General features: G+C 42.4%; 1 protein-coding gene and 1 long non-coding RNA gene across 4 annotated transcripts; one reads left to right on the forward strand and one right to left on the reverse strand.

Moving 5' to 3' along the window:
• The first annotated feature begins 4263 nt into the window (after positions 1-4263).
• On the forward strand, positions 4264-22369 carry AMPD1 (adenosine monophosphate deaminase 1). 3 transcript variants are annotated; one of them, XM_059673234.1, is made up of 16 exons: positions 4264-4345; positions 5801-5812; positions 9264-9444; positions 10763-10928; positions 12905-13070; positions 14302-14521; positions 15029-15158; positions 16190-16384; positions 16669-16800; positions 17476-17639; positions 18909-19035; positions 19218-19381; positions 20304-20424; positions 21353-21526; positions 21710-21820; positions 22191-22369. In XM_059673234.1, exons 1-16 carry the CDS (start codon positions 4324-4326, stop codon positions 22347-22349), a joined length of 2244 nt encoding a protein of 747 aa, XP_059529217.1. In that variant the 5' UTR covers positions 4264-4323; the 3' UTR covers positions 22350-22369. The 3 variants fall into 3 exon arrangements, with proteins under 3 accessions (XP_059529217.1, XP_059529219.1, XP_059529218.1); XM_059673236.1 differs by lacking the exon at positions 16190-16384; XM_059673235.1 differs by lacking the exon at positions 5801-5812 and having other exon boundaries at positions 4270-4345.
• Positions 8228-24406, reverse strand: LOC132220284 (uncharacterized). Its single transcript, XR_009449754.1, has 6 exons — positions 24270-24406; positions 17648-17765; positions 15045-15187; positions 10152-10211; positions 10079-10110; positions 8228-8403 (listed from the first exon to the last, which is right to left on the reverse strand). It is a non-coding gene; the product is annotated as an uncharacterized LOC132220284 (long non-coding RNA).
• Between the last annotated feature and the right edge of the window lie 10 nt (positions 24407-24416).

A 24416-nucleotide genomic window follows, 5' to 3' on the forward strand; every position in this document is an offset into this window, starting at 1 on the left:
GGTCTCTGTTTTACTGATGAGAAACTGAATTCACTATACATAGATGTATGTAACTCAGATTTGAACCCAGGTCTTATGATTTCAGATCTCGTGCTCTTTTTGGTTCCTTAGTAGTTTTCAAACCATGCCGCTCAAAGCCCCAGGATTGTCGTAAGGGAGATTATTTGAGAAAGTGTGTGTGGGTGGGTGGGTGGGTGGGTGGGCGGGGGTGTTCCTCTTCCTCCCCAGCCACCCCCCCCCCCCGCCTTCAATGGAAGCAGTTCCACTTTCATCACTGAGGCTTCCATTCAAGATTTAGCTTGAAAATTTCATAAGTTGAAGTTGAAGTACCCCTTGACTTCACCAATCTACACCTACAGCCATCTATCAAGCTGGGAGTCACTGTACCGCCGCCTCATGTCTAGTCCAGAATCCCCTGTCCTCTGGGCACAATGATGGTTAGTGCACAACTAACCAAAGTGAGGCAGCACATGACACAGCGCGGCTGGAATCCCACCACTGCCACTTCCGAGCCGTGAGACCGCGGGCAAATCAATGTCTTCTTTAATATGTTTGGGTTTTTTAAATTGGTTTTGTAGAGCGAGAGAGGAAGAGAGAGGAATAGAAAGGTAGAAACATCAATGAGAGAGGAACATCAATGATCTGTGTCCTGCACGCCCCCCACTGGGATCAAGCCTGCAACCCCGCATGTGCCCTGACTGGGAAACCATGACCTCTTGGTTCCTGGGTCCGTGCTCAACCACTGAGCCAGACAGGCTGGGCACAAATCAATTTCTTGTACCTGAATTTCTTCAACTGTAACAACATGCAGATAACCGTGTCTCAATTTCTATAATAATAGTACCTCAAAAGACTATTGTGAAAATTAGATGAAATAATATGTGTGTGTTTTTCAAACTTGGAACAGTGCCCAGCACAGTTATTATTGCATGGACCCCATAGCATGCCTCCCTCTCTCTCTTCCCACACAACTTGAAGTTCAGATTGTTTTTTTTCAAAGCAAACTGCTGAATTTCAGTTCCATTCAAGAGACAGGAAATAAAGTCAGTTTGTCTCATGGAAAAGGATGAGTCTTATAAATTTGACTTCTTTATTTTTAGGCATGCATGGGAAATTATTACTGACAGGAACATGAAGCTGAATCCAGAAAAAATACCATAAAATTCCACAGTGTAGTTATACTCCAAACTCAAACTCATTCCTTGGGGATAAGATAACCGTTATACACCTCTAACAGAGACAGAAAAAAGTCCCTAGCTGCTGCTGGCAAAGGGTTGTATTCCCAAACCAGAAGTTGTCATGAACTTGGACTACCATCCACTGAAGCAACGTAACAAAGGATTAAGCTGATCCCAGAAGTTTATATGAAGGGCAACCAGGAGCCACATAAAACCATGCGGGACAGGGTGCTGAGCGGGTGGAGGAGAGCAGCTCAGAGAGGAGGGAGCCAGGTTTCACAGCCGGAGGGAGAGGTCCGCCAGCCAGTAGCCAGGCAGAAGGGCTTTCTGAACAAAAGAAGGCAGGCAGCGGTGACCCTGACCCGTGTGCAGCTCATGGCTGTGAAGTGTCATCTTCCCAGAGAACTTCAGGTTACAGGCATCTCTAACTGGATGAAATACAAGAAATCTCCCCCTTTAAAAACCATGTTTGTCACTTGAAAACTATGTAATCTTATTAACTAATGTCTCCCCAATAAATTCAATAACATTTTTTAAAAACACACTTGTAAGTTTGTTACTCGGAACTCTGAATGTTCTAAATAATGGGTAGGCCTCCATGTTAGCTCCAACCAATGCCATCTGTCATACAGCTGAAATAGTCACATGAACAATTTTTTAAAGACACAGAACGTAATACCAGGAATCAAACCGTGACCTTCTGGTTCATAGGTCAATGCTCAACCACTGAGCCATGCCAGCCAGGCTACAATTAATATTCTTGAAATACATCTTTGAGTACCTGTATAATAATTTCCTTAAAATTAAGTTGTATCAACAGATATGCATATTTTAAAGGTTTTTGATAAATGTATTGCCAAATTTCCTTCCAGAAAAGCTAAAATTTTAAACTTCTACCAACCACAAATGAGTGTCTAATTTCCCCATATACTAAACATTGAGTATTATCAAGAAACTGCTTCTTTTTTTTTTTTTTTTTAGAATCAAATACACTTCAAATTTTATGGGAAAACAAAAATAAACTGAATTATTTTTTAAAAAAACACGATAGTAGACTATATGCAATCTTAGGAACTCTTCATAGGATAATCAATCATTTTTTTTAACCTGCATCAGTTGGAATTCCCAAGAAAACAACAGTCTCCTAAGATATTTTCATGTTTATCTTTACAAATAAATGTTTTCATATTTAGGGGTAAATACCCAGAAGAGGTGTTGCTGGATCATATGGTAGTCCTAATCTTAATTTTCTGAGGAACCTCTATAATGTTGGAAAAACAAGTTTTGAGTAGATAACTAGGGTATCTGCCACAGATGGAATGGGAAAATTTAAGGGTAACATATAAAGATAAGGCACAATGAGAGAGGAGCAGGTTTGGAGAGGAAAATGCTTGGTTTGGATATATCAATTTGTAGATACCATTGGGCAATCCAGGTGGAAATGTCACAGAAAGGAATTGGAAAGGAATGATACATTTATTTTGGTTTAGTAACACTTTATAATGTGTTCCAATATTGCTGACTGAAATATAATTATCATAAAGCTAAGCATTAAAATATTCAGTTTTTGCCAACAGAAAGACTTGCCCCAATTTTCAATATAAAATAGTTATTTTAAAATAAAGGTCAGTCAGCCTATGCCCATAATTTTCTTCCAAATCTGAAGTTCCCACCTGTTGCTACTGTCTTGAACATAAGATGTTAATAATTCATCATTACTGCTGAGTCTTTCTTTACCTAACAGCAACTATCACCTATTTAGCCATAACTAAGGCTCTGTGTTATCATGGGAAATGCATATTTCGCTCCAGAGACCATTGGCTTTGCCATTTACGAATAGAATGACTTTGGGCAAGACACTTCACTTCTCAGAGCTCTGGTTTTCTTATTTGGGAAGCAGGACTAAGGTACTATTTCCCTTACAAGATCGTACTTAGGGTCAAAATAATGTTTGCAAAGTGTTTATATATGTGTGTGTGTGTGTGTGTATGTATGTATATATATATATATATATATATATATATATATATATATATATATATATACATATATAAAAGCCGAATATGCAAAGTGCCCCCTTAGGAGTTGGACTGACCAGGAGTTTGATCATTCGCTATGATGTGCGCTGACCACCAGGACGCAGCACGGAACAAAGGGAGGTCCCAGCAGGCAGCTGGCAGCTGCTAGGGACCCTACCTGTGCACGAATTTCGTGCACTGGGCCTCTAGTATACTATAAAATGTTATACAAAAGAAAGATATATTGCTTTCATAACAATATATAGAGTAGGGGTAATTGAGCACTGTAGATGGCAGTTGAGTTTCAATAAGATTTGAAGTAAACTACTAGCTAATTAATTAAATAAATTCTGCCAGGTGAATTTCTGCTAAGTCAGGGATATTTCTGAGAGAGAGAGAGAGAGAGAGTGAGAGTGAGTCTTGAGGGCTTGATGAATATACCAGTATATTCACCAACCTCAGAAAGTTGTTTTCATCCCTGAAATTTTTTTTTAAATATATTTTATTGACTTTTTACAGAGAGGAAGGGAGAAGGATAGAGTTAGAAACATCGATGAGAGAGAAACATCGATCAGCTGCCTCCTGCACACTCCCTACTGGGGATATGCCCGTAACCAAGGTACATGCCCTTGACCGGAATCGAACCTGTGACCCTTGAGTCCGCAGGTTGATCATCTATCCACTGAGCCAAACCTGTTAGGGCTCATCCCTGAAATTTTGAGGACCTCGAGTTTCCAGATGCCTGGAAGACTTCCCTGCATTTCACTAGGGTGGGAAACAATCTCAGGGCCAACTCATACAGGAAGACGACACTTGAAGAGAATTCACTCTGTATGACGATTTGGAGAGTACTGGAACGCAATTCCTGGCCGACCACTGAGACCTCTTCTAAAATCCCACAGTAAAGATCGGATGCTTCACATGGTTTTCACTGTCGATTGCCTAAAGCTATAAATAGATCTAAAGCTCATCTCGCTCCTTTTAGCTGAGAAGAGTCAGATTACAGGAGCAAAGCAAAAAAAATAAAATAAAAGTCAGGGCCCTTTTTACTGTAGGGCAGTCCTCCCCACGTTCTCCTCTCTCTTCCTTCCTACTGTGCTATCCTAGAATCAAGGATCCCAGCAACAATGCCTCTGTTGAAACTTACAGGTAGGTGTGCAACAGTGTTTGGAGAGCACAGTTCTTTTAATAGGCAACCATTCCTTTAACTATCACATCAGCTCTGGTGATCCTTTATTTAGGATTTATAGTAGCCTTAATAATACATTTCAGGAAGAGGAAAGACAAGGTTTTTCAAGTTTGGGATTTCCCCCCCCTTATTTTGGGAGGGAGGTAACTTTCTAAAACTATCATGTGGTAGCAACTTTGACGATCCCGGTAGGAAACTGTGTAAGGTATTTAATATCTACTCTGCTACTAGGCAAAGCCTGTGCTGCCACACTTCTGCGAAGGGTCTGTACAATGTCTCCAGCTACAGGATTAGCTGGAAATCAGGACCATAATGTAAATATTAACCCAATCTCTGTATTCTGATGGTTCAAGCCAGGTTTGTACACAGAGTAATTTTTAAAATAAGTTATGTCTTCTTCATTAAAAAGGTAATATATGTTTCACATGAAATAAAAAGAGAGGAATTCTACCAAAAAGTAAAAGTAATAAACACTCATTTAGAGAAATTGGGAAGTTTGGGAAAGTAGTAATAAGAAAAAAAACAACCACCACAGTCCCATCATCCAAAGATATCACTTTTAACACATTAGTGTTTTTCTTTTCAATCTATTTTCTTTGTAAATGTAAAGATTAAAAACACACACACAACTGTGATTATATTGCATGTCATTTTATATGGGGCCTATTTTCTTTTTTGCTTAACATTGTAATTTAATCATTTGCCATAGTCCTCCAAACCCTTTCTAAACATCATTTTAAAAAACTGATTTTACACACACACACGATTTATAGTTCACTGGTTCTTGGTAAGTGCCCTGACTGGGGATCAAACCTGAAACCGTAGTGTATCAGGACGACATTTCAACCAACTGAGCTACCTGGCCAGGGCCTGAATATAATTTTAAATAGCTGTCTAATTCCAAGCTGTATAATCCCTTAGGTTCTTTACAGTTTTTTGTAAGTATGAATATGCTCTGAGAATGATATTTGCACTAAATCTTTTTTCATGTTTAAGAATGATTTTAGTAGGATAGACTCTCAGAAATAGTTGGTAGGTGTTACTCAATTGTTTATACCAAGTGAGCTGTTTCAGTTTACCTGCTACCAGCATCACATAAGAGTTTCCATTCCTTTTGATCATTTTTTCTTTAAAATGACATTTGTATAGAGAGTACCTCTTTATGATTATAAACAAAAATTTAAAGAGACGTTAGAAAATAAAATAAAATGAAGAGTTGTATAAGGACTATATCTCCAGGTTTTTTGGTGGCAGCAAATTGTAGGTCAATGGAAGAGTGAGCTGTAACAACACATTCCACCACACACCCTTTTGTACCAATCTACATATTTCTATTCCAAAGCACTAATGAATAGCCACTATGATTTCTGAAAGTTGTTCATATAAATTGTCTTGTTTTATTTTACTTCATACAGCTGAAGAAAAACGTGAGTATATGGGACTATTTTCCCCGGCATTTGCCAAAGTATCAATTTTTAAAAGATACTATCCCAGAAACATGGGTGTTTTTCAGCAGTGTTTATTAAATGACACCATTGAGAGCCAGCAAAGCTAACTCTAATGACCAGAGATATCCCATAGCATAGCAAATGAGCTCATGGGTTTTCCAGACCACCACTCCCCCCCCCCCCCCAAAAAAAAATTCCTCTTTTTAAAAAAGTGAATCTCATTTGAAAATTTGAAATAAAATCATTTTCTCCTTTAGAGATAGATTATTGAGTCTTGCTTTCGTAAACTCTCAACTCCAAAGCAAAATATAATATGGTGAATTTTTGTGACCTGGTAAAATAAAAGCCCATTTTAGATAAAACTGTAGCTTTACATGTATGTTCCCCTCCAGCTCAAATGAGACTTGTCCTTTAGCTGACTGCTGGTAGGTCTGCCTCTGAGTTCCTCTGTGAGATGAGATGTGGGCGATGAAGGGCCTACAAGCTGTCCTTCCTCCCCATTGGCAAAGCACTGCTGAGAAATAAGCATGCTTTTCTGGATCTGCTGGGTGAAGAGCAAGCATGGTATTCCTTTTCTCGAGTCTTGCACTTCCTATGTTAATAATAATAATCCCCAACTTCTGACTAGGACTGTGTAGTTTTAAAATTATTCCTTTTTTTAAATTTTGCAGTTACAGTTTACATTCAATATTATTCTGTTCTTGTTTAATCTTTATGACAGTTCTCTGAAGTTGACATTATTATTATTAATGCTTGCCTTTTATGATGATGAACACTGAAACACCACTGATTGTGTGGTTTGCCCCAGGCCACCCATGGTCACAGACACTTTTTCTCACACCTTAGGCCACTGTTCTTTCCGCTTCGCCCTCTACTCCTTATTTCTGTTCTCTTGTCTGTTCTCTCTCTGAACATAGATGTCCTAACCTCAAGGCAGTTCGACTCAGACGCTCCATCCCCTCCCACATGGCATGCTCAGAAAAGAGCTCAGCGATGATCTGCACAAATCCATGGGCATATCTGTCCTTCAGGCCATGAATCCAGGTTGTCACCAAATCTTATCTGCTCCTCTTCTGAAACACCAGCCTCACGCTTTCCTTTCCATAACCACCACTCCCTGAAGTATTTTTGAAAGGCAGAGCTCTTGAATTACGAATCAAATTTCAGCTGTGGTTACATGAAATCAAAACAACTGGTTGATTCAGTGGAAGGAAATATCAACCATATAATTTTTGTAAATGACTTTTTTTAGTTGATTCCATTTTATTGATTTTATGAAATAACTTAACCATTCATATTTCACTTAGATACTAAAGTTTTGCTGTTGGTTTTAAAAAATTTCATCTTTATTATTGAAAAGTATTACAGATGGCTCCTTCTTTCCCCCCGTTGACCTGTATTGTCTGTGTCCAGGGGTTATGCATAAACTGTAGAATTTCTGCTTTTCAACTGTCTCTAGTGGCTTAGGAAGATACAACCTTAGTGAAAACAATCATATTTTAAAATATGGAACAGATAGATGTGTGCAGTCCCAGAGAATGAATGCTGATCTGGAAGAGCCAGAGCTCAAGCACCTGGGATTTGGCTCCAGGCATCCATTTCATCCTGTCCTTGCTGAGGCCTCCAGCAGCATTGCCACAGACCCAGCACCCTCATCCTCATCCTCTTCTTCATCATCATAATCCACTGGCCTGCTACCATTGGCCCTTCGTGCTGCATGGAGCTTCTTCTAACGGCTGCTTGCCATTCACCCCTACGGTGCATGTGCTTGTTGGTGATGCTCTGGGAGAAATGACACACCTTCTAGGGACCAGTGGGCAGTGGCGGGGGTGGGGGAGGCATTCTCAAACCATCCAATGTACCTATTTAATGTTCTATTTGTCCCTTCGTGGGTTGTGGTGCTTGCCAAAGAACTACTCAGAGCACTTTAAGATGCTTTTCGGTTTCAGAAAGTGCTTGAGTCTAATGGAGCAAATGGATGCGTGAAGTTCAGCCAACAGAGTGGGCTTCTCTGGTACTCAGCTGTGACAGGCCGGGTTTTGAACAGTGGCTGACTGTTCGTGTTGAAGTTATGAATCAATGACTGTCATTTCTAATGTGTGCTTCAGCCTGTACTAAGTCATGTCATTCATCATTCCCTCAATAGCCCAAAGCTAACCCAGAATGCCAAATATCTGTCTGACGAAGGCTACAAATGACACCATTCAGCTATTCTGGTGTTTTATTTCCCTTAAAGCATTTCCACGTACATTATCTCCCCTTGTGTCACGACAGCCTGGTGAGCGAGGCTGGGTAAGGCATTAGTATCCCCACGGTACAGAGAAGGAAACGGGAACAGGGGAAGGTGAAGGAGTTGGTATGTGCAGAACAGAGACTTGAACACGTTACACTTACTTAAGATAGAATTGAAATGGGGCATTTTGGAGACCTGTAGAGACGCTGATGGGGCAGGAGTGGGGGATCTTCCTCTTTGCATGCACTTTGCTTTGTCATCGTGTGAAGAATGTTCGTCTTCTACTGTCGCTCCAAATAGCTGGTTGCCATTTTCATTATTTGCTACCTACGCTTTGCTGGAAAAAAACCAAGAGACATTTAGAAGTATTAGAGGTAATGACTCTTTAGATGGAAACAACTGGGTATCTGGAAAATACGGTGGGATGCTGATCGCCATCGCCACCCTTTCTTATATACTGAGAGCCTTGGGGTTGTTCATTGCCGAGCTAAAGGTCACCCTTCCACCCGTTTTAAGAATGGAAAAATTAAAGCATGTTACAGTGGCTTTCCAAGGCTCACTCAGAAATGGGACTCCCACCACTAGGTAGTAAATTTAAGTGGTCTCCTTCACCCCTATGCCAGCATTTTCCTAAGTTGTCAGGATTTTGGGGGGAAACAAACGAGGTTGTGATATAAGAGAAAAACACAGTATCTATCCTATGAGGAAGAAAGACCCTAAGTACCCTTTTTTTTTTTTTCCAGAAGTACTTAGATCATTGGTTCTCTTTAGGAAGAAAAACTCCAAGGGACCAACAACCCTAAGTACCCCCCTCCACCCAAAACAAAAAAAACACTCCTCCAACCTAATTGAAGGACTATGCCGCATGGTTACCATGGTATCAAACTTAGCCCTGCCAGTTAAGGTGATCTTATGTTAAGTGCTAATCCTACAAGAGCCCAAACCCATCTTTAGGATCCTCCTGAAATGTGTTGTAAGAATCAGACCTGTGTTTCTGATCGTGGATTTCCAAGCTACCCACACCAAGCCACTCAAGAGAGAGCAGCTACAACTCCCACACATTTCTGGGACACTGGTCAGAGAGCAGGGGAGCCCTGCACCCCGGGCAGTCTTGAGCACTGTGCCTCACACATAGCAGAAACCCTCAAGGACTTCTGCGAAAGTGCTTGAATACTAACACGCAAACACCTCTTTCAGAAATGGATGATGCAATGCGTAGCTTTGCTGAAAAAGTGTTTGCCTCTGAAGTCAAAGATGAGGGGGGCCGTCAAGAGCTTTCCCCCTTTGATGTGGATGACATCTGTCCAATTTCCCATCTCGAGATGCAAGCACACATATTCCACATGGAGTCTCTGTCCACCTCCACAGCAGGCAAGAGGTAAGTGATATAAGGCGGGTACTTAGTACATGGGGACACAAAGAAGTGGAAATGTCAGGGCAGGTGGTTCCGTGTGTCTGAATGATGGTTCAACTCAAAGGAAGACTTCTGCCAGAAATTTAAAATTTCTCCTCCAACCCCCTTTATATACACTAGGGCAAGGTAACAATCACTAAAACGGAAGAAAACAGTGGCCCTCCTACCCTCAGTCACAACTCCCTTTAGTTGAAGACGCCATATCCACCTGGGCAAGAGGACATGAGCTACTATGCGCTTGTTCCAAACCAAAGTGGGCTGATGGCCGCTGTGCACACACTCAACGTACGCCTGATGGGTTCAGGAACTGGAACTCGGGAGCCTCATCTTGAGACTCCGACCTTAGCCAGCCTTAGTGTTCTGCTACCTGATATGAATCCTGCCCTCCAGCCAGTCGGACCTCCTCCAGGCCCAGGAGCACAGCCTTCCATTTCTGCCTCCCTGCCCTGCCCACCCTATGCATATAATGCAGAATTACTGCCTCCCAACAACTTCCATAGATCCCTCTCCACAAATCTGTTTATTTTCCCTTATTTGAGCTACTCCACTACTCAGTATCTGCCATGATTTAGTCCTCAGACCTATATCAACCACTTACCTGGAACCTCCTCTTCATAGCACTCACCCAACCTTACACACACACACACACACACACACACACACACACACACACACACACACCAGCTTCACGGGAGAGAGATCATTCTGCTGCCTTCCTCTTGGCTCTATGTCTGTAAAGAGAACAACAATCCACCTTCTTTGGCATCCCCCATAGGACCCAACATCGGGTTTGGATCAATAAGTACTTGCTGATTTGAAGAAGTAATATTGATTATGCAACTTGTAAGTTCCAGGTATTGTGCTAGGCATTTTATGTACATGAAATCGTACAGAAATTCTATAAGGTAGGCATCAGTACACAATTTTTTTGCAGATGGGGAGACAGAAGCGCACAGAATTGAAAGAATATGCACAGGTAGTAACTGATGCAGCCTGTGTTTATTGCAGTCCCCAGACTGCCTGTTCTGCTAGGGGTGGGCACCTGGGAACAACGTCATGCTGAAAGCCTTCTAGTATGTTCCCTCAAGCCCACTGCTCCAGGAGGAAGGGAACAGTCATGTGATATCTCCTCCCATACGGTCGGATCCTGTTTCTGACACCCAACCCACAATTTAGTTTTCACTTTTTGTTCTCAAAATGAAGTTGCATAGTGAACATCAATTTATCACAATGAAACTTCCAATGAAGACAAAGATAAATCCTTTTTTTTTTTTTAACCCAGAAAAAAGCGTTTCTTCGGACGGAAGACTATTAATCTGTCTATTCCACAAAGTGAAACATCGTCCACCAAAATGTCCCAAATTGACGAATACATCTCTTCATCTCCAACCTACCAGGAGGTGCCCGATTTCCAGAGAGTGCAGATTACCGGCGATTATGCCTCGGGGGTGAGTTGCTCCTGGTCCCTAACTGTTGGGAAGACACTCAGCTTGATTGTTTCAGCTTCTTACCTTCATCCCCTTCCTTTTGAGAAAGGTGTTAGCTCCCCTGCCCTGTGTTATACATGACTGCATTTCAAAAACAATATGCCAGGACTTATATTTCTGTCTTGCTTTCATATTTTTGTTAAGCTCCCCGCCACCCTGTAATTTCTCCTTTATCTCATTTCTTGCACCTTGGGAATACTCAGTAGAATGTAGTGTGTGTGTTACACAATATAGTGGACAGATTTGAGCAAAAGAACCAAAGGAACCAGCTGGTGGACTGTTCTCACTGAGGGCATCACCAAGCAGGAAAGGAGCCTCCAGGAGGCACAGGGGGCTCCTGGGAAAAGATGGACCCAGGACAGACGTAGAATAGAGAGAAGGGCTACAGGCAGCATGAATCAATCCAAGAAAAAGAAGGAAAAAGAGAGAAGAGTGGAGAGACCAGAAGAAAGCAGGACGATGAGAGACAGGTGAAAAAATTCCAAAGGGGCTGTTACCCTTTGACCAGCTGTCCTCTCCAGTTTCATGGCAGATGCTTACATAATAAAGGGTGGCTTGGAACAGGCTCTAGGATGCCACAGGGACAGTAAGTTCAGGGCATAAACAACTTGACCTGCCTGCTCTACCCAGACCAACTGGTCAGTTCATAAATCTCTGCCACATGGACGTGCAGAATCAGCATCGTATCGATGAAACTGTGTTTAGTCATCAGTCTATGCTCCAAATATAGTTTTCCTGACCAGTCCTCAGCCCCTTTCTCTGCAACTGACCCACTGAGGGTTAGTCCTGAGGTATTGGAAAGTCACAGAGCAGTGCAATGACCACTATTGTTATTTATTCATTTTCTGTACCCAGATCAGTCTTCACCCTGTTAACTGAACAGAGAGGTAAAGGGAAACCAGGGCTAGGTTCTCAAGGTCACTGATCCCTGGTAACAACTGATTCAGTTCAATCGGTCCTTACTGAGCACCGACTCTGTGGTAGGTATGGTGTGCTACGTGCTGAGGACACGAAGGTGAATAAGATCTAGATCTTACCCTTGAGGAGCTGATAAACTGGTGACCCATTAGGTGGCGAGACAAGCAGGCCATGAAAGCAGACCCTCAGACCTAGCACCTACGCCAGACTCACCAAGGTCAGCAGGTCTTTAAAAGGAGTTCAATTGCCCTAGCTGGTTTGGCTCAGTGGATAGAGCATTGGCCTGCAGACTGAAAAGAGTTCAACTGATTAGAATCAATATCTGGGAACCACTGGGAACAAGCCTGCATAGGCCGGTCTAGGAAATTTCCAGCAATTCCAAGACCATTTCACTCCAGAATCTCTCCACTTTTAGCCGCAGATAAAGTTCTCTTTAAAATCATCCAAAAGAATGAGCTCTCACAGGATGATGTTCTAATCCATTTAAAGCTACAGAAGGCATGCTAGGATTTGAGGGATGCATGACACTCTACTCATCCCAAAATATTGCCCTCACTGACCAGCAAGTGGTTGGAATTCTCCCATGAGAGTCACATTGCCTTTCAGTTGAGAGATTTTCTCTATATGCCCAAATTTAAAATGTTTATGTTACCTGGAAGGGAGGAAGGAAGGAAGGAAAGAAGGAAGGAAGGGCAAGAGGGAGGATTTTTCATGTTAGAATGGGTTCTTTTCATCATATTTTCTAGATAATCACTGCTATCTAATAAATAACAAAAACAAACACAGGACAGTAAGAAAAGACTCGTCTGACAGGTAAGTTTTGGTAGAAATGGAAGAGAGGAAAACTTCAGGACCTGCCCCTGGAGGGAGACCCAGGGCCCAAGTCAGCTAGGAGGCAACCACGTGGGCAGGTGGGGCTCGGCAATACTCAGGTCAGTTGAGAGGTGCCAACGACAAGCTTTCCCCACGTCTCGGATTTCCACAGGAATGATTCTGATGCCCTGAAATGTTTTCGGCAGGTTACAGTTGAAGATTTTGAAATAGTATGTAAGGGTCTGTATCGGGCACTTTGTATACGGGAGAAATACATGCAGAAGTCCTTTCAGAGGTTCCCTAAAACCCCCTCCAAGTACTTGCGGAACATTGATGGGGAGCCTTGGGTAGCAAATGAGAACTTCTATCCAGGTAAGTAATTCTCTTCTTCAATGTATGGAATGTATCTTTAGGTTCAACTGCTAACTACTAAATATGCCTCTAGATTAAAAATAATCCAGTCTGAAAATATCAGAGTCATGCCCTGGCTGGTGTGGCTCAGTGATTGGAGCGTCAGCCCACACCCCAAAGGGTCCCGGGTTCAATTCCTGGTCAAGGACACAGACCTGGGTTGCAGGTTCCATCCCAGCCCACCGGGCCCCTTGTTTTCAAGGCGAAATGCTTTGATTGCCCAAGGACAGTGGGGACTTCGTTCTTGGCTTCCTTAGGTTGAAACTGTAGCAGTGGAAAGAAGGGGTCATTCATCCATATAATCCCTTCTTAACTCCTTGAGCAGAAAGTGCATGTGCTCTAAAATGTGGGAAATATAATTACGATTAGAATTGTCATTCTTACAACAAAAATTTATTTTATATTTCCATGTATATTAAAACTACTCGAGATGGAGCACAAAGGATTCTCAGGGCAGTAAGACTATTCTGTGATACTGTAAGGTTGGATACATGTCATTATATATCTGTTAAAACCCATAGGGTGTACAACACCAAGTGTGAACCCTGATGTAAATTATAGACTCTGGGTGATAACAAGGTGTAGGCTCATTGACTGTAACACATGTACCTCTCTGGTGGGGGACTGATAGTGAGGCTCTGTGTGCGTGTGAGGGGGGCGGCTAGGGGGACATGGGAACTCTGTACTGGTTGCTCAGTTTCGCTGTGAACCTAAAACTGCTGTGATAATTAAGCCTATTAAAAAGCATCATCTCTACATTAAGACTGATAGAGAAGGTTGGTTTAAATAAGGAAAAGGTCCCAACTCTACTTTCTAACTGTCATTTTATTTTTATTTCTATGCAATTATTTCATAAGCTAAGAAAACGCTCTAAACAGGAAGCCTCTGATAACCAACTTTAGTAAATAATTAAAATTATTTGTAAATAACATAGCAATTATGTAAACAGTACTTCTAAAGAACTTGAAAATTATTCTTATACCAGATAAAAACTACGATAGTTACTTTATACTACTAATTTAGTCACCTTTGAACAACAACGTAAAAATAAACTTTATCAGCTCTGGATAACGACAATCTACAATGTACAGCATTCCAAACGAATGAGATTTTACGGTATTTCATATTTTGGTTGTTTTTATGTGGTCATTCATCCTGTGTGCTGACACATTTCTCTGTTTCATTGAAAAAGTCTTCACCCCTCCTGTGAAGAAGGGAGAAGACCCTTTCCGGACAGACAACCTCCCGGAAAACCTGGGCTATCACCTCACAATGAAGGACGGCGTGGTCTATGTCTACCCCAGCGAAGCGGCAGCCAGCAAGGATGAGCCTAAGCCGCTTCCCTACCCCAATCTGGACTCCTTCGTAGATGATATGAGTTTTTTACTTGCTTTGATTGCCCAAGGACCCGTGTAAGCGTTTAGTGAGATCTAACCTACTACTTCAGCTATTGATAGGAAACATAAGTGTTTATTAAGTGCTTATGATGTTTAAAAAGCTGTGTTAAACCCTCCATGTACATGATTTCTTATACTCCTCAAAATTGTTCTATGAAGTATTTATTTATAATTTCACTTCCACAGGCTGAGATTTTGATGCGTTAAGTAATTTTCCCAAAGTCACACAACTGACTGAGAAAGGATTCGAGCCCAAAGAGGCCAACTCCAAAGCCAGGGCCTTCACCTTGAGCCACACGGTCTCCCCTGCCTTGAAATGCCTTCCTAAGTCCTCCCTCATTATGATGTCCAATTTTGATGAAAAGATTAAGCCCTTGGGTAATTTCAGTTTACCCAGAGTAAACTGAAATGTTTGTTCTAATAATAGTTTCCTGTAGTTGTTGAGGGTCCTGATGGTTTTGAAATTGTGACTTCCTTAAATGTCTGGAATTTTTTAGAATCATGTGACTTAATTTTTCACAGAAAGACCTACACCCACCGGCGCCTGAAGTTCCTCTCCTCCAAGTTCCAGGTCCATGAGATGCTCAACGAGATGGATGAGTTAAAGGAGCTGAAGAACAACCCCCACCGGGATTTCTACAACTGCAGGAAGGTAAGCGTTTCGCTGCTCAGTGGTCATCCCTGGGCAAAAACATTAACCCAATTAGTATTTTCGGAGCAGGACAAGAAAGATACTGTCTTTCTGATTAATGTGAGATTTCTGTAGATTAAGTGAAATTTACTAAAAGCAGACAGATTATGTCCAAAAGGTTAAAAGCCATTTGTATGGGTTCCACATAGAAAGGTTTACCACATTCTTGTCATAAAAAGTTATAATCCTCAACCACAGAAATAACAAAAGCAAATAAAACATCAAAACCCACTATTTAGGATCTGAAAGATCTTCGACCTAGTCCCTTTTCTTCTACTTCCTGACTATAAGACATTGGAGACGGGATTAAATATTTCGGAGTTTCATATTCCTCATTGAGAAGCATATCTGCTCAGTCTAGCTCACAAAAGGATTATGGACACTCAATGAACTAATGATTGTGGAAAACGCATCAACTGGGAACACTTCCAAGATGTGTTCTGACCATTTAAGTGGTTGCAAGGAAGTGGGAATAGGAAATATATGGGCAGAGATTTGGGACCAAATTCTGTATAACCTATCAATACTTCAGCTTATAAAATTGTAATTATAAAAACAGCTCATATGTGCTGTCATAATTTCAATCCTTTCTCTCTTGGGGGCTGAAAACTATGGTATCTACTTCACTTCCGGATGTGTCTCAGGGGTAGAGAATGGTCCCCAAGAATTTTGTGTGGATCAGATGTAATTGGGAAGTAAATTGGATGTAACGTTTTCCAACAGAAGCAGGCATTGTTATTTCATCCAGCCTAACCTTCCCATCCTTGCAAGGACATAGAAAGGTGCCAGGGGTGTTTTGTTTGGTTGGGTTTTTTGTTTGTTTGGTTGGTTGGTTGGTTTTTCTGCTGGGCCTTTTCCAACAGCTGTCAAGTCACAGCCTTGTTACTTATTCCTTCCTCCCACCACAGTGCGATTTGCAGGCACCATAGCCTCTAACAGAGGAGTACAACGAAAGCTGACTGCTGGTTTTCTTTCTCTGAATGTACACTCAGGTGGACACCCATATCCATGCAGCTGCTTGCATGAACCAGAAACACCTTCTGCGCTTTATCAAGAAATCTTACCACGTTGACGCTGACAGAGTGGTCTACAGCACCAAGGAGAAAAAGCTGACCCTAAAGGAGCTTTTCGCTAAATTAAAAATGCATCCCTACGACCTGACTGTTGACTCTCTGGATGTTCATGCTGTAGGTTGAAAAGATAACGTCAGTTTCACTCGAACACTGAAGAACCCCACATGCCTTTCTCCTACAGACGCTCCCTTCTCAGAGCCATGCTGGCTTACCATGCTGACCGCAAGCACCACAGACAATGTTAAGGTTTACTCATTCATCAACTGTCCCAGATTCCATTCTTGGAGCCCAGCCCTTTCCCTTGCCACCAGGCCCCTGTTCCTCATGGCCATTCCCTAGCTCTCTGTATCCAGGCAACTCTGGTAACGACACCCGTGTGTTCCTGTTTCCTGATTCAGGGACGCCAGACTTTCCAGCGTTTTGATAAATTCAATGACAAATACAATCCTGTAGGAGCAAGTGAGCTGCGGGACCTCTACCTTAAGACTGACAATTACATTGATGGGGAATATTTCGCCACTATCATCAAGGTGAGGAGGAACCACCAGATCTATGGTGCCTGGCCTAGCTCTTGAGGAGGGGGAGAGAGAGAAGGAGGAAAGAAAGGAGAGAGGAGAGAGGAAGGAAAGAAGGAAGGGAGGGAGGAAGATATTTAAGGGGGGAGGGAGGGGAAAAGCAGGCTATCCTTGGAATCAAGCACTACATAAATGAATATAAGAATTTCTTCTGAAATGTCCACTGTGATGATTTTAAAAGACCTCTATTCCTAGGATTAGATTTGGGATTAAGGGCCTGCCTCTCGGGCTTTGGGAGCTGTAAATTCAGGAAGAGTTGGGAAGAACCCGCCCTCATTTTCATGCCTGAGCATTAGGGAGCGGGAATGACATGTGGAGTTGGGAGATGTGTGTTTTGGGAGGTAGGGGGCCTATGAAAAGCTGGATTTCTTTTGCAGGTGCCTGGGATATCTCATCATGCCTAGTCTTTTTCACTCTCTAGACTCCATAATGTCCTATTCGTCTTTTCCTCCCCGTGGGATTCCCCTCAACTCTGTTCCCTTAGAGCTTAACCTTGACAGTTTCCCACTGACTTCTCATGTTTCCTCCATTCTTCTTCGTACCCATCTCCTGTTCCTGGACCCCACAGGCTCAGCCCCCTGATTGACTTGTAGGAATTCCTGGCTTTGGACTCCTCTCTTGGCTTTGCAGGAGGTAGGTGCAGACCTGGTGGAGGCCAAGTACCAGCACGCCGAGCCCCGCCTGTCAATCTACGGCCGAAGTCCCGAGGAGTGGAGCAAACTCTCGACCTGGTTCGTCCGCAACCGCATCCACTGCCCCAACATGACATGGATGATCCAGGTCCCCAGGATCTAGTACGTACCTGCCTCACCTCCTCTACACAAACAAGAAGCGTGCAGCCGATCAAGACAGGAATACGCTCTCCGTCCTGGGTCCTGCGTCCTGGGTGCCTGACTTGGTTCCCTCTGGGTGCAGCACGCCTGGCCAGAGACAGAAGTTAGGAAGATCCTATCAGTTCAAGTTTCTAACCAGAAGGCTTTTTGGTTTTGTTTTTTTAAAAACACAGGACTTCACGTAGATCACAAAGTAACCTATTGAGAATGAGTACAACTTAGCTAAGAACTATATGCATTTTACTATACACTTTCTTTCTCCTGCTCTTCCTCTCTGTGTCCAGTTCACTCTTTCCCATTCTCATCTCTACTGGGATATAGCTTCCTTGTATCAGAAACCACGTCTAACTGTCTGCTGATCGTCTCATCAGCAAGTGCTCAAGTTCTCCATAATCAATGAGTCTTTATCAATGGTATTACCATCTGTTAATTACTCATCGCCCTCAGAGATGTTTGGTGTCATTGAGTATTTATCTAACATAAGTGTTGATATATTTTCTGGCCACCTACTTCATGTTCTGTGTGCCCTGTGGCAATACAAGAATTTTATCCTATCTCTTTAGCCAAAAAAGTAACTTTTGGGCTGGAATTAGTACTTTCCGTCTGATATCATTGCGGCAAAGAGGCAGTAGGTGTGGTGATTAGAAGCATGGACCCAGACTGGCTGTGCTTGAATCCTGACCCTACCACATACTTAGCTGTGTGCCTTGGTTTTATCATCTTTAAAATGGGGTAATACCAGTACTTAACTTATTGAGTTGTTATGAGGATTAAGTTAGCTAATATTTCTGGTCCGTTACTAGAGTGGCTGGCATATGCTGAGTGCTATCATAAGAATTTGTTAGACTGCCCCTGGCTGCAATACATCAGGATTGTTCTTGATAACAATCCCATGTGCACCATCTTGTACACCACACACATAAATAATTGAACCTTTTATGCTATAGTCCCTATACTCCTCATTCTCTACCTAGATTTAGCTGTCAAGGTTCGCTTTTCTTACCACCTGAGGATCTGTAGAAGAGATGGGGCCATCAGGCAAGAAATTGATACTTTCTATGCCCAATCACAACTGAATCCCTCTTTATGGGTAACCAAGAAGAGTGTACCAGATGGACATACTAGGTCTTTTCCTGAACATGGCATTTGGTCCTCTGGTTCCCTCGAATTGGGGCTATCAGTCCTAAAAACCTTTCCGTCCTCCTAAATTCTCTTCATTCTTGCCTCTAGTGATGTGTTTCGAGCTAAGAATTTCCTTCCGCACTTTGGGAAGATGCTGGAGAATATTTTCATGCCAATATTTGAGGCCACCATCAACCCCCAGGCTCACCCAGACCTCAGTGTCTTCCTCAAGCATGTAAGCATGACCTGTCGGCCTTCATCTTGCTGCGCACAAACAAGCCCACCTACCTGGCCGGGACTAATCCCTGGTGCTTATCTCTGATGTTTGGTCCTTGCCTTTGGGAGCTGAAAGTCTGTCTGAGGGCTGGGACCCTGACGTCAGACTGAACCCATGGCCTGGTTTGCTTTTCCTGGCAGATTACTGGCTTTGACAGTGTGGATGATGAGTCCAAACACAGTGGCCACATGTTTTCCTCCAAGAGCCCCAAGCCCCAGGAGTGGACAATGGGAAGTAATCCATCTTACACTTACTATGCCTACTACATGTATGCGAACATCATGGTGCTCAACAGCCTGAGAAAGTAAGTAGACGAGAACTGGAGCGAGGAGAATCTATCTGGCACACTTCTCTCCTGGTGCATGGGCACCTGTGGCGGGCAAGGGCCTGAAATGCACCGGTGGGATGCTTCCAGCTGGCTCAAATCAGACATGTCTTCCCCTTGACTTTTTCTCCAGCTTCTTGTATGTATTTAGAGGCGGGAATGGACATTTTGGAGCCTACAGTAACATTCACAGTTCATTTTCTTTGGATGTTTACAGTAATTTACAGTAGCAACTACGCAATTTATTATAAAACCCCATACATTTCCCCCCTCTTGATAGATCTAAGTAAGAATAAATAGAGGAATATTTTTCTGGGGCTTTCTGGAAACAGTTTCCCCCTGAAGTGTGAGTAGGAGAAATGATGATATGGGGACGCTGCTGAATTTCCTGTGGAAACTAAACATGTTTCTGTTCAGGTAATCAAATCCTGACTTTCCTCTGTACCCTCATGTCCTCTGATGCCTATTTTTCAAAAGTCTGTGTTTAGGAAGACTTAAGATCGTGACTCGGGCCGAAACCGGTTTGGCTCAGTGGATAGAGCCTCGGCCTGCGGACTGAAAGGTCCCAGGTTCGATTCCGGTCAAGGGCATGTACCTGGGTTGCGGGCATATCCCCAGTAGGAGATGTGCAGGAGGCAGCTGGTCGATGTTTCTCTCTCATCGATGTTTCTAACTCTCTATCTCTCTCCCTTCCTCTCTGTAAAAAATCAATAAAATATGTTAAAAAAAAAAAAAAAAAAAAGATCGTGACTCGGAATTGCTGGTTTTGCCACGTCCTTTGAATACCCTTCCAGAGAGTTCATTTTTCTATCAAATTTTCTCGTAAATTGCTCTATGCCCAGAATTGTTGCCAGGTCTTAGTCAGTCGCTTGTGACTCCTATAGCAGTTCCATTTCCCTAGGGAACGAGGCATGAATACGTTTCTGTTCCGACCTCACTGTGGGGAAGCTGGAGCGCTCACCCATCTCCTGACAGCCTTCATGACAGCAGACAACATTTCTCATGGCCTGAATTTAAAAAAGGTGAGACGGAGCTCTCTTAATAATAGTACGTTTTTTAAGCAATCAAAATTGAAAGACTCACAGACACAGAGAACAGATTGGTGATTGCCAGAGGGGAGACGGGTTGGGTGAATGGGTGAAAAGGTGAAGGGATTAAGACTATTCTGTGACTACCTATGTGTAAAGTACAACATAGGGAATATAGTCAATAATATTGTAATAACGACGTATGATGCCAGGTAGGTACGGGAAATATTGGGAAGAATACTTTGTAAGGTATATGAATGTCAAATCACTATGCTGTATACCTGAAGGTAATCCAAAATAAGATTGAATGTAAACTGTTATTGAAAAATAAAATTACAAAGAATAATGACTTTTTATTGGAGCTAGTCACAAGTCATTATCAAGACTGACATCAGGTTAAAGTAGAACAAAACTGGTTGTGAGATTATGTAGTGCCGTTCATTTTCACAGAGGCCCAGAGAAGTGAAGGAACGTGCCCAAGATTACCCCGCTATTGACGGCCGAGATGGGTTAGCAGGTGGCCTGGCTTCCATTTTAGAACTCTGACAAAGGATAATTCAGAGGCAGCTTGACTCACCTTACGCTAGTGTTTGCCAGATTCCTTGTTATAGCACGTCTTAAAATGCCTCTCGTGAGAGTCAGAACTTCCTTGTAGAGAAAAAAAGAAATGTTTCTAGGTGAGGTCTTTCGCCAGAGACAGCCATCCAGCTCAACGCTTCTGAGAGCTATGATCCCACATCATTTTATTCTAAATAGTATTCATATTTAAAAAGGATTCCTCTTCTTCACAAGGGGATTTAAAGGACAGGTGATAATTACTTGAAAGCTAAAACTTGAGGCAGACCATGGGGTTTTTAACATTTCTCATTTGTATCCCTTTGTCAACATCCTTAAATAATTTTCTTTTCCTTTTCCTTTCCAGACTCCTGTATTACAGTATCTGTTTTTCTTAGCTCAGATTCCCATCGCTATGTCGCCATTAAGTAACAACAGCTTATTTCTAGAATATGCCAAAAATCCTTTCTTAGATTTTCTCCAGAAAGGGCTAATGATCTCACTGTCTACAGATGACCCCATGCAATTTCACTTCACCAAGGTACTCATATGGAATCTTGAGCAATACAAGCATATTTTGTTGGGCTGTTGTTTCCCGCCCAGAATTTTAAAAGTTAAATTGATTTCTTTCACTATTCTTTTTGTGCAAGGTGCCATTCTTTTAATGCATTCTTTTCCTTTCTTTCCTGCTTTCTTTTTGCCTCATTTAAATACATAACCGAAGGAGCCCCTAATGGAAGAGTACGCCATTGCCGCACAAGTCTTCAAGCTGAGTACCTGTGACATGTGTGAGGTGGCAAGGAACAGCGTTCTGCAATGTGGAATTTCTCACGAGGTAGACCTGTCTTTGCCTGGTTGCCCTTCGGATTTTAGATCTGGTCACCTGAATATTGAAAACTGAGTTGGAAATACAAGGGGGGGGAAATTATCCCCCAAATCACATGCAGTTGCTAGGGACAGGGACTAGAGAGAATTATTCTATTTCTCTGGCCATGCCTTTTGGGCAAGGGAAACAAAATGCACTTGTGTCTCAGCTGACCATGCACACTGAGGCACTGGGTAAGTGCTTTTAATCGTTTTCTTCTTTTTTTCTTTTCCTTTTGCCAATGGCTAACATAAGGAAGGAATCCTTGTGGAGGGTGTAATGATTGTCTGTATCAGGGTACCAAGAGATAACAACCATTCTGCTTACTTCTCTCTTATAGGAGAAAGCGAAGTTCCTGGGCAACAATTACCTAGAGGAAGGCCCTATGGGAAATGATATCCGGAGGACAAATGTCGCCCAGATCCGCATGGCCTATCGCTATGAAACCTGGTGTTATGAACTTAACCTAATTGCCGAAGGCCTTAAGTCAGGAGACTAAAATAAATAAACCAAGTAATATACGGGTGAGATTTTCATGTGAATAATAATAGTTACCAGTTCTTGAATCCTTACTAGAGGCCAAGGACTGTATTAGATATTATTCCACTGACATCATTTAATTTAACTCGTTTCACAACTTTATAAAGGTGTTACTATCTCTATAGCGGGGAAGGTGAATAAACTAAAGTTAGTGAAGTTAATAACCTGCACAAGGATACACCTAAGTGAGCAGTAGCAGTGGGGACCTAGGTTTGTCTGATCCCAGAATTTCTATGACCGCAGGCAAAACAGTTATTAAGGCGGGGGGCGGGGGGGAAGGGATACAAGCAATGACTTGTTATTGGGAGAACTTTTGGTTTATAGACTAAAACTTGCTTAGGCACTTGGATTATTGAAAAGTCCTTCTGACCAGATATAAGTGAAGAGTGGCTTTCTTAGATAAAAGTAGAACAGGTGTAAATATAGAGAATCTATACTTATGAGTTACTCTATCTTAGTGAGAATTTATCTTACAAAAGGATTCTTAGCTTTAAGGATTTCATTGACAATAAAGTTATAGTCACTTATAGTGATACATTTTAAATGATTTCACTTACCAAAACAAGATATAACTTTCTAGAAATTGCCTATTACTCAGGCTGAAGTCATATTCCAATTAGCCAGACTATACTTATGCACATACAACTATGTTGCCATCTAGTGGTTGGGCTGATACTTCATTCATTTTACTTAGTAAACAATTACTGGTCGAATATCAAAAGCATCAGGTACTATTCTAGACAGCAAAGGTATAAAGAATAAGCTTTCATCCCTACTCTCAAGTAGTTCACAATGTGAAGCTATAGGATCAGTGGATACAAACGTGAAAAAGAGAATTTGGTGAAACATCTCAGAAAGAAATGACGTTCGTTTCAAATGGAAAAAAAATTAAAAATAGCAAATTCCTGTCTGTCTCCACATTCTATACAGGTTTTCGTAAGCAGAGGCGTGATCCCAACAGCATGTTTGTACTAGCCCTAGTGTTAAGTCTCCTCCCTGTTTTCTGAAGTTCAAGTTCTGTTAGCTGAGTATGTGTAGGTCCCTTAGAGAACCTGATTTTCTTTTACTTTATCAAAATCATACAAACCGCTAAATTTAACATTCTATTCTCAGACTTAAAAAGACACTACCACTAGGTATATCTCCATCTTACCCATGAGAGGGCAGTAGAATACATACATGGTAATGCATTTATTAAACCCACAGAAACCCACTCAGGTTTGGTTTCATACTTGGTAGGTGTAATCCATCTGCCTCATTTTGCCAAATAATCTTCTGGAGTGCAAACTCTGAACTCTGAAATAAATCTGACTTTTGAAATAAAATTCAAATCCACACTCTTCTAGCCCAACACTTCATCTTAAACGACTTTGGGGAAGTTTTCTAAATATGTAAGAACTTGGGAGAGTAGGGGGGAGGGGGAATTGCCCATAAAGATCACTGTTCAACATTTACTACGAACAATACATTGACTTCCTCATTGAGTCAGATTTTAAAAAGTGTCTTGTCATGACTTTTTTTTGCCCCATCATAGAAGGTAACTCCTGTATCACTGTCCACAACTCGTGGTTTCCCGGCGGTCTGGGACATTCAGCTTACCGCTGTGGCTAAATTGGCTTCAGACAGTCATGGGCGAGGTGTAACCAAACACCTCTCTTTCTGGCAGGCTTCTATTTTGGTGCCTCTATGTGAACAGATGTGGGAAGAGCTTGGGCACCGGCCCCAAGAGGCTCTGGCGGAGTGGGCGGGCTGGGGAGGGGCGCGGCGGGTGGGGTGGGGTGGTTATCGAGCGCCTGGGAAACAGGCTCCACGCCTCCTCGTCTCGCAGCTTCAGTGAAACTGGGTGCTGCCCGCGGGAGGCGCAGCGCCCTGCACATACCTGAGCAGGAGCGTGTTGCAGGCGCAGTGCTCCTGCTTGTGTCACAACAGGGCGTGGGGCCGACCTCGGGCTCTGGGCGTATCAAAGGCTTCCCTGCTCTGGGATTTCAAGCCTCCGGTGTTGGGAGCGTTACTTGCAACTACGTTT

Source organism: Myotis daubentonii, chromosome 18 (genome assembly GCF_963259705.1).
Source record: "Myotis daubentonii chromosome 18, mMyoDau2.1, whole genome shotgun sequence".
Classification (NCBI taxonomy): domain Eukaryota; kingdom Metazoa; phylum Chordata; class Mammalia; order Chiroptera; family Vespertilionidae; genus Myotis; species Myotis daubentonii.